Consider the following 14,448-nt stretch of genomic DNA (forward strand, 5'->3'; position numbering starts at 1 on the left):
AAGTCGAATAAAATGTAATCAGCAAAATGTAAGTCAATTATCTAAATAGATGTTGAGTGTGAAATATTCATTTGCATGCGCTCATCTTCGTCATTTCATTTCAATTAATTTGAGTGCAATTTTCCAGCAGAACAGCCCCATCGCTCGCACACACACACACACACACACACACACACACACACAGACTTTATATATACGAAATTCATCTAGCATTTTAATCATATTGGCATATATGTGCTAAGTGGGAGCACTATTAAGCCATGTTACGATATTCAAAACCATATCGGCATTCGCTAATATTTTTGTCGTTGTCGTTGAATCTAGGTACGTCTGGCATACAACGAATGAAACAGAAAATAATAAAAACAACAAAAACTATGAGGCTAAACGGTGCGCGCGACTTATTATGAATGTGCTAAAATATACGCATATAAAAAAAAGCACGACAAAGACAATGGCAATCGGCCGATCGGAAACAATTACGCTTCGGCATTGTTCCAACATAGTTTTTGGCTTGTCTCTCGTCTCGTCTCTCGTCCGAATAAAACAGCTGAGAAATGTGAGTTAACATCAGTTATAGTTGCCCCACTAAATTATGAGAGAGCGCGCGCACACACACACGCACGCCGCTATGCATTTACATAATACACCATCGATCATTTGGTTCATCGAGTTGAGCATGTTCAGAACATTTTGCACCGTTCAAGACAAATGCGAACAGCACGAAATAACGCTTAGATTTTGAACTCTTTTGTATCGTCAATAACAACATAGTAGCAGCAGCGGCAGCAAGCAGCAACAGTAGCAATTTGACGGTTAAAGTTGATCAATATTTTACAACGATACAGCGAACACACATCTTCCAAGCGGTGTAGTGTGCAATTTAGAGACAGACAAAAAACAACGGAGGGAAAAAGCGCATAAAATGTGCAAAGCGCATTTTATTTACCGTGATTTTAGATCAAAGTAAAAACAAACAAACAAGTGACTTAATCGTTTTTTTTTCTCGTTCTGTATGTCATTCGCAAAGTTCGTCGGAATTGTCGTGTGAGTTCGTTTCTTTTGTTATTTGATTGTGTTTCTTGTGAGCTTATGGATGAACCATTTTTGTTCAATGAAATAAATGTAACAATTCTACTGTTTAAATCTCAATTGAGAATAAATTGAAAGAATTTCACTGAGATTAATTGGTGTAAACGATCGCGATCCCAACAGTTTCGAAAGTACTTTCTCGCTGATCAGCATTCTTTGGTCTGGAACTTTCTGTCTGGCACTGATTAGACAGTTGAATAATACTCAAATTATATGCTAAATCGTCTTTTTTTTTCTTTCTAAATGTGAGTTCAAAGAAATGCAAATAAGTGTTACCAAATTTTCCCACATACCTCAAAATAGGCAAACATTTTCAAATAATCCCGCTCGAAGCTTCTTAATGATAACCACAACGAAAATCGACTGCGTTTTGAATAATACATTGAAATAAATCATTTATTGGTATGCGACAGGTGTGGATTTTCGTGGTGTCATAAATCAATTCGATATCACCGTTAGAAGAAATTAAAGGTAGGGGAAAAATCGTGCTTAATTTTGAGCCATTTTCAAAATTGGAACGAAGAAAAAATTTAGATTCTCACTGAAACCAGCCAATCTTTTGTTTTTTTTTAATCCGATACTTTTTTTCCTCTTTGTTTTGTACGTTTGACCAACAGATCGATAAGGAAATCGAAAGAAAAAAAAACTTAAACGCCCACATACACATTGCATAAATAATCAATTTCGATATAGTGTGTGTGTGTGTGTGTGTATATATATAAAGGAAATGAGGTATTGATTGAAAAAACACAGTCTTGTCACACAAGTTAGCATCGACAAATAAAAAGCGAACGGTTGTTGTACACACATCGAACCACAGCAACAAAAAACGCAACAGCAACACGGAGCAAGAGAAACCAGAAACCTTTTTGCATGAGAAGCAACAAATTTATTGTATTTTTCGATACAAATTGCCATATCGCTAGTGTATAACTAGTTTATGCAGAATTCAGAGCATATCAGTAAACAATGACGTTATCGGGACCGGGATTAGCGCTTTGTTCATTATTCACGCTATATTTTGGTGAGTACAGCTATTTTATACATTAAATGCCGGGCAATGGTATTCATTTTACACACATCGAGTGAAACTCATGAATTTCGATGTGCAAACGTAGATAGAGAGATGGTGCAAGCAACGACAACAAAAAACAGGCCAACAATAAAGGATATGAAAACTATGACACCCAACAACCTGTCAACTGCCATTTTTATCACAGATATCACACTCGCACACACACACACACATACACGCGCTAACACAAACGCCGAATCACATTGTTGGCATTCTCATTCGAAACAATTTTCAAAAGAGAACTGAAGAGAATGCTCATTTGTTGATTAATCGTTATTATGGTAATTAAAATGGTTTGAATCAAAGTGAAAAATTTGCATCACGCAACGGCATTCGAAATGACAATTTATCAAAAATGGTAATCTGCGAATGTGTGTGTGTGCTACGGCAAGAAAAACGAATTACATTAATGTAATTACTATTTGAAATGAAATTCAACGCTAATGTTGACAGGAAGCATGCTTCTTTGGCTCAACAAGAATATGCACTGGTGTTGAGCATGTGATCTGATTTGGTTGCACACTAATCTCACATTATATCGTTCTGATGGGTTTAAAATTGCGTGTTTCACTTTCTGAAATGTTCGTCATTGAAATATGAAAATGCGCTCTCTTTAATCTCTGAGCACCACAAATGCTTCGAACAGCATCGAACAATCAGTGTTCTTGATCTGATGCAAACCACACAGCAACAAATGATTGTATGACTCCCTTTTTCCACTTGTTCTATTTCCACATAATTGTTATAATTTCAACAACGCATTCAATTCCCAACTTGTTATAATAATTTCAATTTTTATTCTCTTTTTCATTTCCTCAACGACATCCGAAAATTCGCCACTAGGAAAAGACTTATGGAAATGTTGGCGAAACGATAATATCCATATTTACCAACAAGTGTGCACATTATCCAAGCCACTATTGCATTGAGTGTGTTGTCACATCTATCCATCCAAGCCCAATTGGGATTAATAAAGTGTGCATAATGATGGGTAGAACATTGAAATGTTGATCTTTGACTGTCAACACACACTGACAGCACACAATTATGTGTCCTATCTTCCAATTTTGGGGACATTTTCGATTCAATTATATCAACAACAGTCGTACTGGTTTTTTTTTTGTCCGAACCAATCGTTGGCTGCTCTTTATAATTAAAGTAATGAATGAAGTAAAAGAGCCCGAAAACAGTCATTGAAACTTGTGATATTATTCTTCAATCAATTTACTAGGCCATGGCCTTACAATTTTGGAGAGCACACAACATAGTCTCCCATTGGATGTGTGTCTATTTGGAGAATAAAACCATGCGTGTGTGTCTCTCTCTCTCTCTCTCTCTCTCTCTCTTTTTCTCTACCGTTTCGTTGATGGTTTATGATTTTTCATTTTTTGATTTGATGGTTTTATGATTAATAGGTGGTTCACCAGTAATTTATTCGCCTGCACCTCGAGGTGATTGCCATAATTGTTGCCCAATCCGGGAGCCAAGAGACATCAAATTTATGCTATACACAAGGTAATCATTATCTATCGATCCACCGTCGAATAGATATATTTTTATGTCAGTGGGTAATATGTTTTTTTGTGTCATTTAAATGTATGATATTTTCATTCAAATGCGTCAAGTTCAAATTTTGGTGATTGATTCGCATTTATCATCATTTCCAACATGGTTGTGGTGGTGATGGTGTGATGAGGGGCGTCCACTGAAATGGACTAATTTCCAATGTGTGAAAAATTTTGATGGTTTGTTTTTCTTTCTCTCTTATATCTCTCCCTTTTTGTGTATGCTATCTGCTCATTTAGATCAAATCCGATAAACGCCGACGTACTGTATATGTCCGATAAAACGCGGTTGGAATCTTCACACTTCAATAAATCAAATGCATTAATCGTTTACTTGCACGGATTTTCGGAACGTGTGCCGGGCGGCCAGGGACAAAGCAGTCAAGAGATACGCGATGGTAAACACATAAAAACAAACAGCTGCAATTCACTTCAATATTAATTAATGCAATTCATTCTTGTGCTGGAAACGGCAACGGAATGAAAAGACGAAGAAGACGAAAAAAAAAATTGATAGAAAAACAACTGAATGTCAAACACAATAATAATGCAATTTTTTTTCTACTTTTGCTCTCTTCATTCTGGGTTTCGTTCCGTATCTGACGTATTGCTCAAACATTGCAATTGATTACCACTGCATTCGTGTTATGATAGCATTCCTGAAAGCAAATGACTACAATATTTTGCTAGTGGATTGGAGCCCTATTACTGCTTTACCATGGTAATGAATCACCCATATACCGTTTTTTATTTCACTTCGTCTTTTCTTCTTCTTTCCTTCCTGGGAAAATAGACAATATGTGTGTTATACTAAAGTATTCATTGCTTTTTTTTTCCTTTGCTTGTTTATTTGGCGACGACGTCGATGACGTACAAAACTGTGGGGAAAAAATGAAAAAAAAAAAACAGGTATTGGAACTCTCTGCAGAATGTACCGCGTGTGGGGCGTTATTTGGCGCGTTTCATTAAATTTCTCAATGAAAATGGAGTCGATATGCATCGTGTTCATGTGATTGGTTTCAGGTATGAGTAAAATTCATGATTTTTCCTTTTCCAAAGAAAAGACGGCATTTTTTTATTCGCTTCCAAATACTGACGACTGTGTGAACAATTTTGAATTTAGTTTAGGGGCTGAAGTGGCTGGATTCGCTGGAAAAGCGCTCAAAGAATGGAAGATTAGTCTACCAAGAATAACAGGTATGCAACGTGTTTTTCCCATGAACAAGATTTATTAGTTTTGGTGAGACTTCAGGGGGGAAATGATATATTAGTCAGAAGACAAATCAAATATGAATTTTACATGAAAAATAGGAACACTGCGAACGATTTTAAAATAGCAATAATATTCCGAGAATTTTTCGAGAAAAACAGAAGAAGAAAAATTGTTCTTCATTCATAATTTAAACCGTTTTTGATTTTTTCTTCATAAATGAAAAGGTTTAGATCCGGCATTCCCGCTCTATCAATTTATAAATCCATCGACTCGACTATCGGCTGAATCCGCTGATTTTGTGGACATTATCCACACGGGTAATTAAAAATAGAACCAATTGGTTTGAATGATTACAAGCATATTTCGGTGGCTCTTTCAATAGAATAAACGAAAATCGTGAAAATTTCAATTAGATGGTGGTGTATTGGGTTATCCATGGCCAATGGGACACGCCGATTGGTATCCAAACCAAGGTATTCCATTGCAACCGGGCTGTGCCAAGCAGGAATTGTCAAAAAATCGATGGTATAGCATTGTGGGTAAGTCGATATAGCCATTTCCCACACATCGAGTGCTATCGCTTTTTTCTTTGTTTTCGCAATGCATCACACTGCCAAGAATAGAATTCGAAGCGCAAATTCAAATTTGGCACCAAAGTAATATGTTAAAACATAGAAAATTGCATAGACTGGCTTCTTCTGTTCCTTCTCATTTCTAATTAAATGCAAACGTAACATTTCGCTCTTTTTGCTCGGAAATTCGAATGACAACGATTTACGATTGTTGTACTTGCTCATTCGAATTTACGCATTGCTATCGTTATAGTTGAATGTTGAACAAAACAATATTTATATTTATCTTTCTATTCCGTTCGGGCTTTCTTCATGTGCTGTGTGTGTGCATGTGTTTCAATTTATGCTGAATTGTGCCATTGGATCTTCGGGCCCATTCTCGATTGCCTTTGTACTCCATACACTTCTTCTCTACTACTACTACATACACACGCGCGCGGCAAACACAAACTGATTCACTTCACAAAACCATATTACCAGTTGGCTGCAGTCATCAGAGGGCTTGGGAGTATTTTATTGAATCGATACAACGGCCAAAAGCTTTTTTGGCAACACACTGTGAACCAAAGTCGTTGCTGGCAACAAAAAATCAAACTGAAATAAACTGTGATAAAAAAATTTCAGCTTATATGGGTTACAATGCAGATAGAAGGTAAATTTAGCACTTAGGCATATATTTTATTTTGAAAACCACTGACAATTGGCCGCACCAACCAAAAAAAAAAAACAGCGAGCTACAACAAAAAGCAACCACATTCAGGAACATCGTGCGTACACCGTTTTCTCTTTCTCACTCGCTCTCTCTCTCTGTCCATGCCATTCCGTTCTTCTTCTCTTTTTCTCGCTCAATTTCGAGTTTCCGTGACGCATCGTTCAAAATTGTTCCTTGATTATTTATAACCACTGGTAAACTGGAACGAATCAACAACACTCACATACACACCGACCAACAGAACAAATGCTTTCAACCAAAAATTGTGCATTAGAACAAGGTGTATTCAACTAAATATTGCTTAGAGGAGAGATTGAGAGAGAGAGAGGGAGCGAGAGGGAGAAAAAATAGGTTTGCGAAAGAAAAAATGTGGTTGAGGTTAATTGTAGTGTGTGTTGAAAATTTGCCTCTTTTCTCGGTTATTTGATTGATCCTCTGTTCTGTTTATAGGTTACGGGGTAAATTCTATTTGTTGACGAATAGTGAACCGCCATTTGGTAAAAATAACTAGTGCCACCGTAAAAGATTCGCCACTTTGGATATAAGATCATCAATCAAATGTCATGCAAATTCATTGGATGACACGACAGTTCAAATCCGTCCTCCCCTTCGCCTCAAACTGAAATATACGTACACTCGCACTTCGCAAAATTTCGGCAGCGACAGAACGAGAGAGGAAATGGTCTCTGTGTGTATATGCCTATTGTATTACCGTGTCGAGGTGACAATTTTCTAGTTTGAAGATTAGTTCCTGATGTATTCCAGCCCCCCATTGTCATTCATTGACGGTGTGTATGCGTTGCGCGTTTGTATATATTTTTGTGTTTTGCAACCAAACCATTACAAAAGCATGAAATAAAGAAGAAGAAAAAACAATCAAATTAACGATCGTGAAATAAATCAAAATGATTAGCACGTTTTGTTTTGAAATCCGTTGTTTGGCAGTTGCTGAACGGAGAGATAACGCCCAAAGTTATGCTAAGATTTCATTCTTCCAAGTTGAAACAAAGTGTTAGTCATAGTCGAAGCGTTGTATTCACGTCTCTCTCTCTCTCTCTCTCTCTCTCTCTCTCTCTCTCTCTTTATATATATATATTGTGTATTGAAGACATTTATTCCCATGTTTTTCATTTTCTTTTCCTTTCTTCACGTAGAAGAAATGTATAATTTTCACACAGTGACAAAATGATTGAAGGCACTACCATAAAATATAATTATACAAACGGTAAATCGTACTATTTTATGAATCTGTCATTCATTTTGCATGAAGCAATTAGATGATTTGTAATCGATTTTCCTTAGCAACGTATACGATATGGCTGTATTGTAAATAGTTTGAAAAATATGTTCTTCGGTTCGCGATGAATGTGATAGAAATAGAAAGTGAAAGGAAAGCAAACAAAAATCAATGTTCTGGCTTATAAAGGAAAGCAGAAGAATAAAAAGAGAGGAAAAAACAGCTAATTGAATCGAGTGTAAACAAATGAAGATTTTTTTTTTGTTGAAAGGTGCCTTTCATACGGAAAACAGTGGGAAATGTCATGCATCGATAATAAGCTCAATTTGTGATAGAATCAATCGAAATACGTAGGAAATGAAAATGACATACAAACCGAATACAAGAGAGAATTCGGTCATTTTTTTTTTCGGTTTTGCCTATTTGGATACAAAAGCACGCTAGACTAGCTAATATAGTAATATGATTGCCGTTCATGCTTTCTACTCTCTCTCTCTCTCGAATCAAATTCTAAGTAACTATATAATTGAAGGAAATGACTAGATGGTAAGATAGTATTAAATCTGTTTTGATATCAGCAATAAAAAAAGCGAGTGATTTGAAAATGATTGTTGAAAGTGTTATCATTCATCGTGTTTAGCTTATATACATTTATTTCCAAGTGATTTTCATGAGAGTCACACTATATTCTCAACGTATGGCAACTTACGTTCAAAAAGCTCGACACGGTTTGTGCGAGTAGAGTGGACTTATACATCGAAACGATACCGTTCAGTTCACTTAAGCCACGTCGTATTCGTCTAATCCAATCACATTTGAATTTGACGTAATCATGTGCTGATTAATTATTTAGATCATTTAAGTTTCGTATGCAAAAATAAGAAAAACAACATTAATGGTTCACGAATACAGCTCTGTGTATAGAAAAGCTGTGTTGTATCGTTTGTTGTTATTTCGATCACCCCCTCCCATCATAGTCATCATGTGTGTGTGTGTGTGTGTGTGTAAGAGCAAAAGTGCTTAATGTATTTTTTAGGACAATGTTGTTTTCTTCCCTCCTGCTAGATTCTATAGCTGCTGTTGCCATTTTTTCTTCATATTATTTTGTTGTTTTCAGTATAATTTCCGTGACTTTGGGAATTTATGCTAAAATTGGGCACACCTAAATATTTTTTTTTCTGTTTCGCCATGTCGAAGAAAAAATGCCATTTAGTCTAATCGTATTTATATTCCATACATGAAATTATATACGTATATGTTATTATGTCGTTGTTTTCAAATCGTTTTCAATACATATAGACGAAAATACCGATTTGGAATATGGTGGGAAGTAATCAGTTAACAATGAAACGAAGGAAGAAAAAAGGTGAATCGAAGTCAAAGGATACGACAAACGCCAAGGTATACCGTTATCAGCATACGATTTTAATGACAATATACACACACACATACAAAACAAGAGAAGTATGTTTGCATGAAATCAAATCGACTTTAATCTATTCCAAAATAAGTGGATCGAAATTATCTGTGCGCGACTATAGAACAACTAGTCGACCTTGGAAGGGCTGGTATTCAAATAAATGTAGCCGGGGTAAGTATTACAAATAAATCACTCGCTCACTTTCTATCGGCGCATTCATTCCACATTCGAAATGGCGAAATGAAGGGAGGAAAAATAGAAAAAGAATTCATTCGTATTAATTTAAGCAATGAAATCCATTTGCCAAAGAAAGTCCACACATGAAGTCAGTGTGCGCTGGGCGCGCGCGACAAACAGAGAGAAAACGCGCACGCCGCACAAACACAACGAGCGAGAATTGAAATCCCCAACCAAGGTAAAAAAAATTCAATTCATATGGGATAGAGAGGGAGAGAGAGAGAAACACACACAAACACCGAACTTTCATTCCTTTACTACACGTAAACTAGTATATCGACATGAACATTTTACTTTAGTCGTTACCATTTCAAGTGCACTAAATTGAAAAGTTGCGTGCTTGAAGGATTTCGCGAAATAAAACAAAACAGCAACGACAACAACAAATTGTTCTCGTACCTATGTAGCGAGAGAGAGAGAGAGAGAGAGAGTATGTGTATGTTGTTCGCATCCATTGTTTGCACGCATAGGGGATACATTTGTTATGACCACCTGAATGTTGAATGTAATTATGAATTCGAAATTTCTAGTGTGCGTGCGTGTTTTTTTTTCTTTTACCATCTTTCTGCACATTCGGTTGTAATACAAATTGAAAGTAATATTTTGAATTGCGACTGAATATGTTGTATATGATTTGTACGATAGTGAACAGATAGAAGTGAAATTGTATTCGAGGGTTGAAACTTACGATTTTGTGATGCAAAGCTGATAGTTCTCTTTCAGTGACACGACGACTGGCTGCTTCACGGCGACGCTGTCGGAATTGGCTGTATTTATAGGCCAACATTGCACCCGGTAGCGCCAATGTTTCTAACGGTGAACGACGACCGAACGGCATTTCTTTCGGCTATTGTTTTGTGTGTGTTCTTCCTATTTTAGCTTCTGGCTTCTGCAGGTTTGCTTCTATCCCCCGTTTCGTTTTACTCCTTACTCCCTTTCTCTCTTGCTAACGACTCTCTCTCTCTCTCTCTCTCTCTCTCTCTCGGTCTTATCGTTTTATTTCGGTGTTTTATACCACTTTAAGCACCATTCCATGGTATTCTTGGAGGATCGCTTTGCCATTTCCTATCCAAATACACAAACGTAGAGTCTTGCCAGCTAAAGTTATTCAAGTGTTTGGTTTTGCTCGTCGAGCTCTCCATTGTTTCCAACAAATAAACATTTACTATAATGCATTTTGACACATTTCCTCTTCTTGTTCGCACAATATTCCCTGAACTCGGTCTCGTTTTTGTTTTTCTTTTTCGTTTTCTCTCTCCCTCTCTCAATCTGCAATTTATTTTTGTGTAGTTTAATGTCTAGCGTCCTGTGATATGCTGTTGTGTAGAAGATTCCTTTATTCACTTCATTGAACGAACAATAAACAAAAATGACTCTTCACTTTGCGAAAATACTTGTATAAGATATAAAATTAAAAATTTCCCTCAATCACTTTGGCTGTCTGTTTCTTTCCCGTCGCTTTTGTTGTTAGTTTTTGCAAAATTTCAATGCAAATGCAGAATACGGACGAAAGACTAGTTGAGGTTTCAACAAATTGCTGCTAAAAATAAGCGCACATCCACCGAAAAGGGGTAATGGCCACATCGATTCGAAATAGTTCTCAGCTGTGTCGCAGTTATGAGTAACTTGTATGTAATAGACGCGATATTAGTTAAGTTTTATGAAAGAACGAAAAATTGGATATTTCTTTTTTTCTTCTTCTCTCTATTCGGTGGAACCTGACGATATAAAAGAAAAACGACGAAAGCAGAGAAACTAGAAATCGCTGTGAATCGCAACTCAATATTACTGCGATGTCGTATCGGTTCAATATCCGAACTTTTACCGAATGTGATTTTCTTTTTTGTTTTCGTTTTCTTTATTTTGTCGAGGTTGTGCAAGTTAGATAGCCCCTTTTCATTAGACACACATAAAAAAAAACCAACAACAACAACTATAACTGTATATCCTTGCAATCCAAATCAGACTCTATGCGCCCGTTGAATATGGGTATTTCAATCAACAAAAGCGATAGACGAATTTCGTTCATTTGAGACACTATTAATGGCTTGTTTTTTCCACTCGTTATAGTTGTTTTGTTGTTGTTGTTGCTGTTGGCATGAGGAGGAGGGTGTTGGGAAAGTCTTGGCGCGCGCACGGACACTCACTTTTGGAACATTCACCTTTGATATTTTATCAATTCGCTCCGTCATAATAATACTTGTTCGTTATCATGTTTCATGATGGATGTTTTTTCGATTGGATTTTGCTGTATATCGAACACACTCTGCCTCGAAATGCGTGTGCCGAATATTTGCTACAACAAATTTATCAGACGTTTACAGCACTTCAGAATCACTGTTTCTTCTGTGTTTTTTTTTACTAATTGTATTACAGCCAATGTTTATCTGTACATTTTTGCCACCAAAAATGTGGTTTGTTGTTTGTTTTTCGCTTTCTTTTCTCTTTTGGTTTGTTTATTTCTTCTTCTTCTTTGACATCAAATCACTTGATGCACACAGACACACAAACACACACAATTTTTCTTCTTAGAATTTTCTGTTTGTTTTCACAATTTTTTCTTCGTATGTTGATGTTTTCCTCTCTCGTTCTCTCGTTCTCTTCCTCAAAGTGCTGTGTTTGCAAAATTCAAGTGACTTTCAACTGTTTATTACTGATTAAGGAATCACACTGCGTCACTTTACAGTTGTTTTAAGCTTGACTTGGGCTTCGAAACGGTGAGCTCGTCCATTTCACTCAAAATGCTGAGATGGGTAGCCAGAAAAAACATCAAATGCTTGATTCAACTGTATCGAGTTTTTTTGTTGTTGTTATTTTTGCTGTTGTTGCACACCTCACACGCTTTTCTACAACACTTTTTGCTACATGCAATTGCTTTAGCACATAATTGGAATTCATTGCTTTGATACAAAAAAATTTTTTTCTGTAAAACGGTTCACAGTTCATGCGAAAGAAATTAACTAAGTAATATCAAACAAGAACGAACAGTAGATTTAACAAGTTGACAAGACCAGCATTTAACGATTGTTTTTTTTTTTTGTTGTTGTTGTTTTTCGGAAATGAAGACAAAACAGCACTGCTACTATATTTTTTTTACGGTAAATCGATTGTTACGAATTGAAGCGAACGACCCGAAAAAAAGAAGAATCGCGCCGTAGTTGAAAAATGAAAAATGCACACACCGTCATCGAGTGCTTGCCGTGAGTGCCGATTTGTGTTTCGCTCATTCTAACATCAGCGTACTGTTGCAAAATATACAACACACCAGAATGAAGCGTTCAGCGCTCAGCCACACAGCATGGAAAAACCGTTCGTACAACATTAGCGCGAAAGTTTACGTATAGAGAACAAGAGAGAACGAGAGGGAGAGATAGAGACAGACAGAGCGTGAGAGTGGCGAACAAAATGAGAGGCAAACGCACATACGGGGAAAATTTGGTTGGTGGAGAAACTTTTCCTGGACAGAGAACTGGAGACACACATCGAAAGAAGAGAGTACAAGAAAGGATCCAATAGTAACCCCTGATTGTGTGCATGTATTTGAGTGTATGTATGTGTGTCTGGAGCTTGTATTGGTACGTGCTTTTGCCTTTGTTAGTTTGACAGTAAATGCCATGCGACTGGCGAAAATGGAATAAGTTCGCTTGAAAGCTCAACATTTTGTATATTTCGCAACACAATCAATACATGTGTATGATGCTTCCTTGCGTCGGCTTAGGCCAATGTGCAAATGTGTGAATGTGTGTTTTTGTATGCCTTTGCCCGATGAAAATGATTCGGACACAGTGGTGGAGACTGGTGGTGAAAGTCTCGTTTTCCACCCTCCCCAATCGCACTTTGCCCGTATCTAATCCACTAGTTTTGGATATAGATTCAAGTTTTTGTGTGCATTGCTCCAATCAAAGAAAAATAAATTCGAACGCACACAAATGTATGTGTTCAAGCAGAAATATGAATTCATGCATGAATAAAGCCAACGAGAACGAAAAAAAAAACCATTGTCAGAATACTTCATAATTTCAGTAAACTATCGAATGGAATTTATGTTGTCCTTCAAATACTTGCAGACAGCCCATCGAATCCAAATTTAAATAATAAACATGAGAGAATGAACAGAGAGCGAGAGAGAGAGAGGGAGAGAGAAGGGATGAAAAAATCAGTACATGTTTACATATTGTAAAACAGTGGATTTAATGACGCAATTCGCATACATACAAATGTGCCGTAATACGTGTGAGTCTCATACACACACATACACCCTCACAACCATTGCGATGGAAAGTGTGCGACACACGCAACTAAACTAAGTTCCACAGTGGAAAAACTGTTTCACATGCTTTTTTAGCTGAACATTTCAGCAGCGGAAAAGGTGAAGAAACTCCGCATGTCCTGAGGATGAATGCATTATTCACAACTAAGCACAGTACAAGATGTGCTTAACTCGCACAATTTCTTTTTTCTCTCTCTCTCTCTCTCTCTCTCTCTCTCTCTCTCTCTCTCTCTCTCCAAACGAATCGTTAATGTTCAACATTTTCTTCTTTCATTTTATTCCAATCAACATTTAAATAGACGCATTTATTTTTGTCCCATTTATAATTTATCCTTTTGAAAATATATTTGCTCCACATATAGAGTTTGATTTGATTGGATGTTTACCATTCGACACGAAAAAGGGAAAAAAAGAGCACCCAATGAGCTAGTTTGATTATTGTTTATTTTGGCCTACTCCCTGGCCAATGTTTATGAAAAATTTAGCGATTCGATGAAACAATTGTTCGAACTGGATTAGGTACATTGACCACGGTAAAATACCGAATTGGGGCTTGTGCTGATTGATTTTTGGTTTTCGTTTCGTTTTTCGTGGTGGTTTTGAAATCAGCGCTCTGTTCATTTTCACATACACAAAGAACGTACACGTGAAAGAAAAAGAAAAAGCCAACAGCAACGATCAGAATATGTGTGTGCACTTATTGAATATTTCAATTGGCTTTGCAATGTTTGTGTAAGCAATCAGAGCCACGTACTATATATGCACATTTCGTCCGCAGCGCTTTTTCAGGGAGTGCATGCAAGTACTTGCGCGACGCAATGATGTTCAATGATGACAATGATGATGATGATGGCGATGATATTAGATAGAAATAATGCGTGTTCAATTGATTCGGGACGATTTTGCATCGCGATGCTATCTATATGTGTGACGCATGCAACAGCCAATTCCTGACCAGGGCTGGAATTCTAAGTCATTCCACCAAAATCGTTCGGAATTATTTTTTTCGTACATAAGACCATATTGGAGTGAAAGAGAGAGATTTCACTATTTTT

General features: G+C 36.8%; 2 protein-coding genes across 7 annotated transcripts in view; one reads left to right on the top strand and one right to left on the bottom strand.

Annotated features, from left to right (window-relative positions):
- The window catches only part of LOC129576952 (chromatin assembly factor 1 subunit A-A), a 31,907-nt gene that overhangs the window by 5,053 nt on the left and 12,406 nt on the right, over positions 1-14,448 (bottom strand). For 3 of the 6 annotated variants that reach the window (XM_055463167.1, XM_055463169.1, XM_055463168.1), the window contains exon 2: positions 9,812-10,466. The exons of 2 other annotated variants lie outside the window; for them this stretch is intronic. In XM_055463167.1, the coding sequence (XP_055319142.1) occupies positions 9,812-9,961 (150 nt within the window). In that variant the 5' untranslated portion in view covers positions 9,962-10,466. Of the gene's footprint in view, positions 1-9,811; positions 14,330-14,448 lie in introns of those variants that run through there. One more of the 6 variants, XM_055463165.1, reaches the window with a different exon arrangement.
- LOC129576956 (lipase member H) lies at positions 1,995-7,274 on the top strand. The gene is made up of 10 exons (XM_055463176.1): positions 1,995-2,116; positions 3,583-3,682; positions 3,973-4,130; positions 4,387-4,453; positions 4,642-4,755; positions 4,856-4,929; positions 5,170-5,262; positions 5,359-5,484; positions 5,998-6,169; positions 6,680-7,274. The coding sequence occupies exons 1-10, from the start codon at positions 2,062-2,064 to the stop codon at positions 6,738-6,740; spliced, it is 1,020 nt and encodes a 339-aa protein (XP_055319151.1). The 5' UTR covers positions 1,995-2,061; the 3' UTR covers positions 6,741-7,274.

The sequence above is a fragment of the Sitodiplosis mosellana genome, unplaced genomic scaffold (assembly GCF_009176505.1).
Source record: "Sitodiplosis mosellana isolate CC-2019 unplaced genomic scaffold, AAFC_SMos_1.0 Smas_scaffold_6191, whole genome shotgun sequence".
Lineage (NCBI taxonomy): Eukaryota > Metazoa > Arthropoda > Insecta > Diptera > Cecidomyiidae > Sitodiplosis > Sitodiplosis mosellana.

Bases quoted from the DNA above. Each gene is read 5' to 3' on its own strand.
- LOC129576956 (XM_055463176.1), top strand. From the start codon at position 2,062: ATGACGTTATCGGGACCGGGATTAGCGCTTTGTTCATTATTCACGCTA. The intron at 5,485-5,997 runs GTAAGTCGATAT...CCATATTACCAG, and splicing joins TCGATGGTATAGCATTGTGG to TTGGCTGCAGTCATCAGAGG. The intron at 6,170-6,679 runs GTAAATTTAGCA...TTCTGTTTATAG, and splicing joins GGTTACAATGCAGATAGAAG to GTTACGGGGTAAATTCTATT.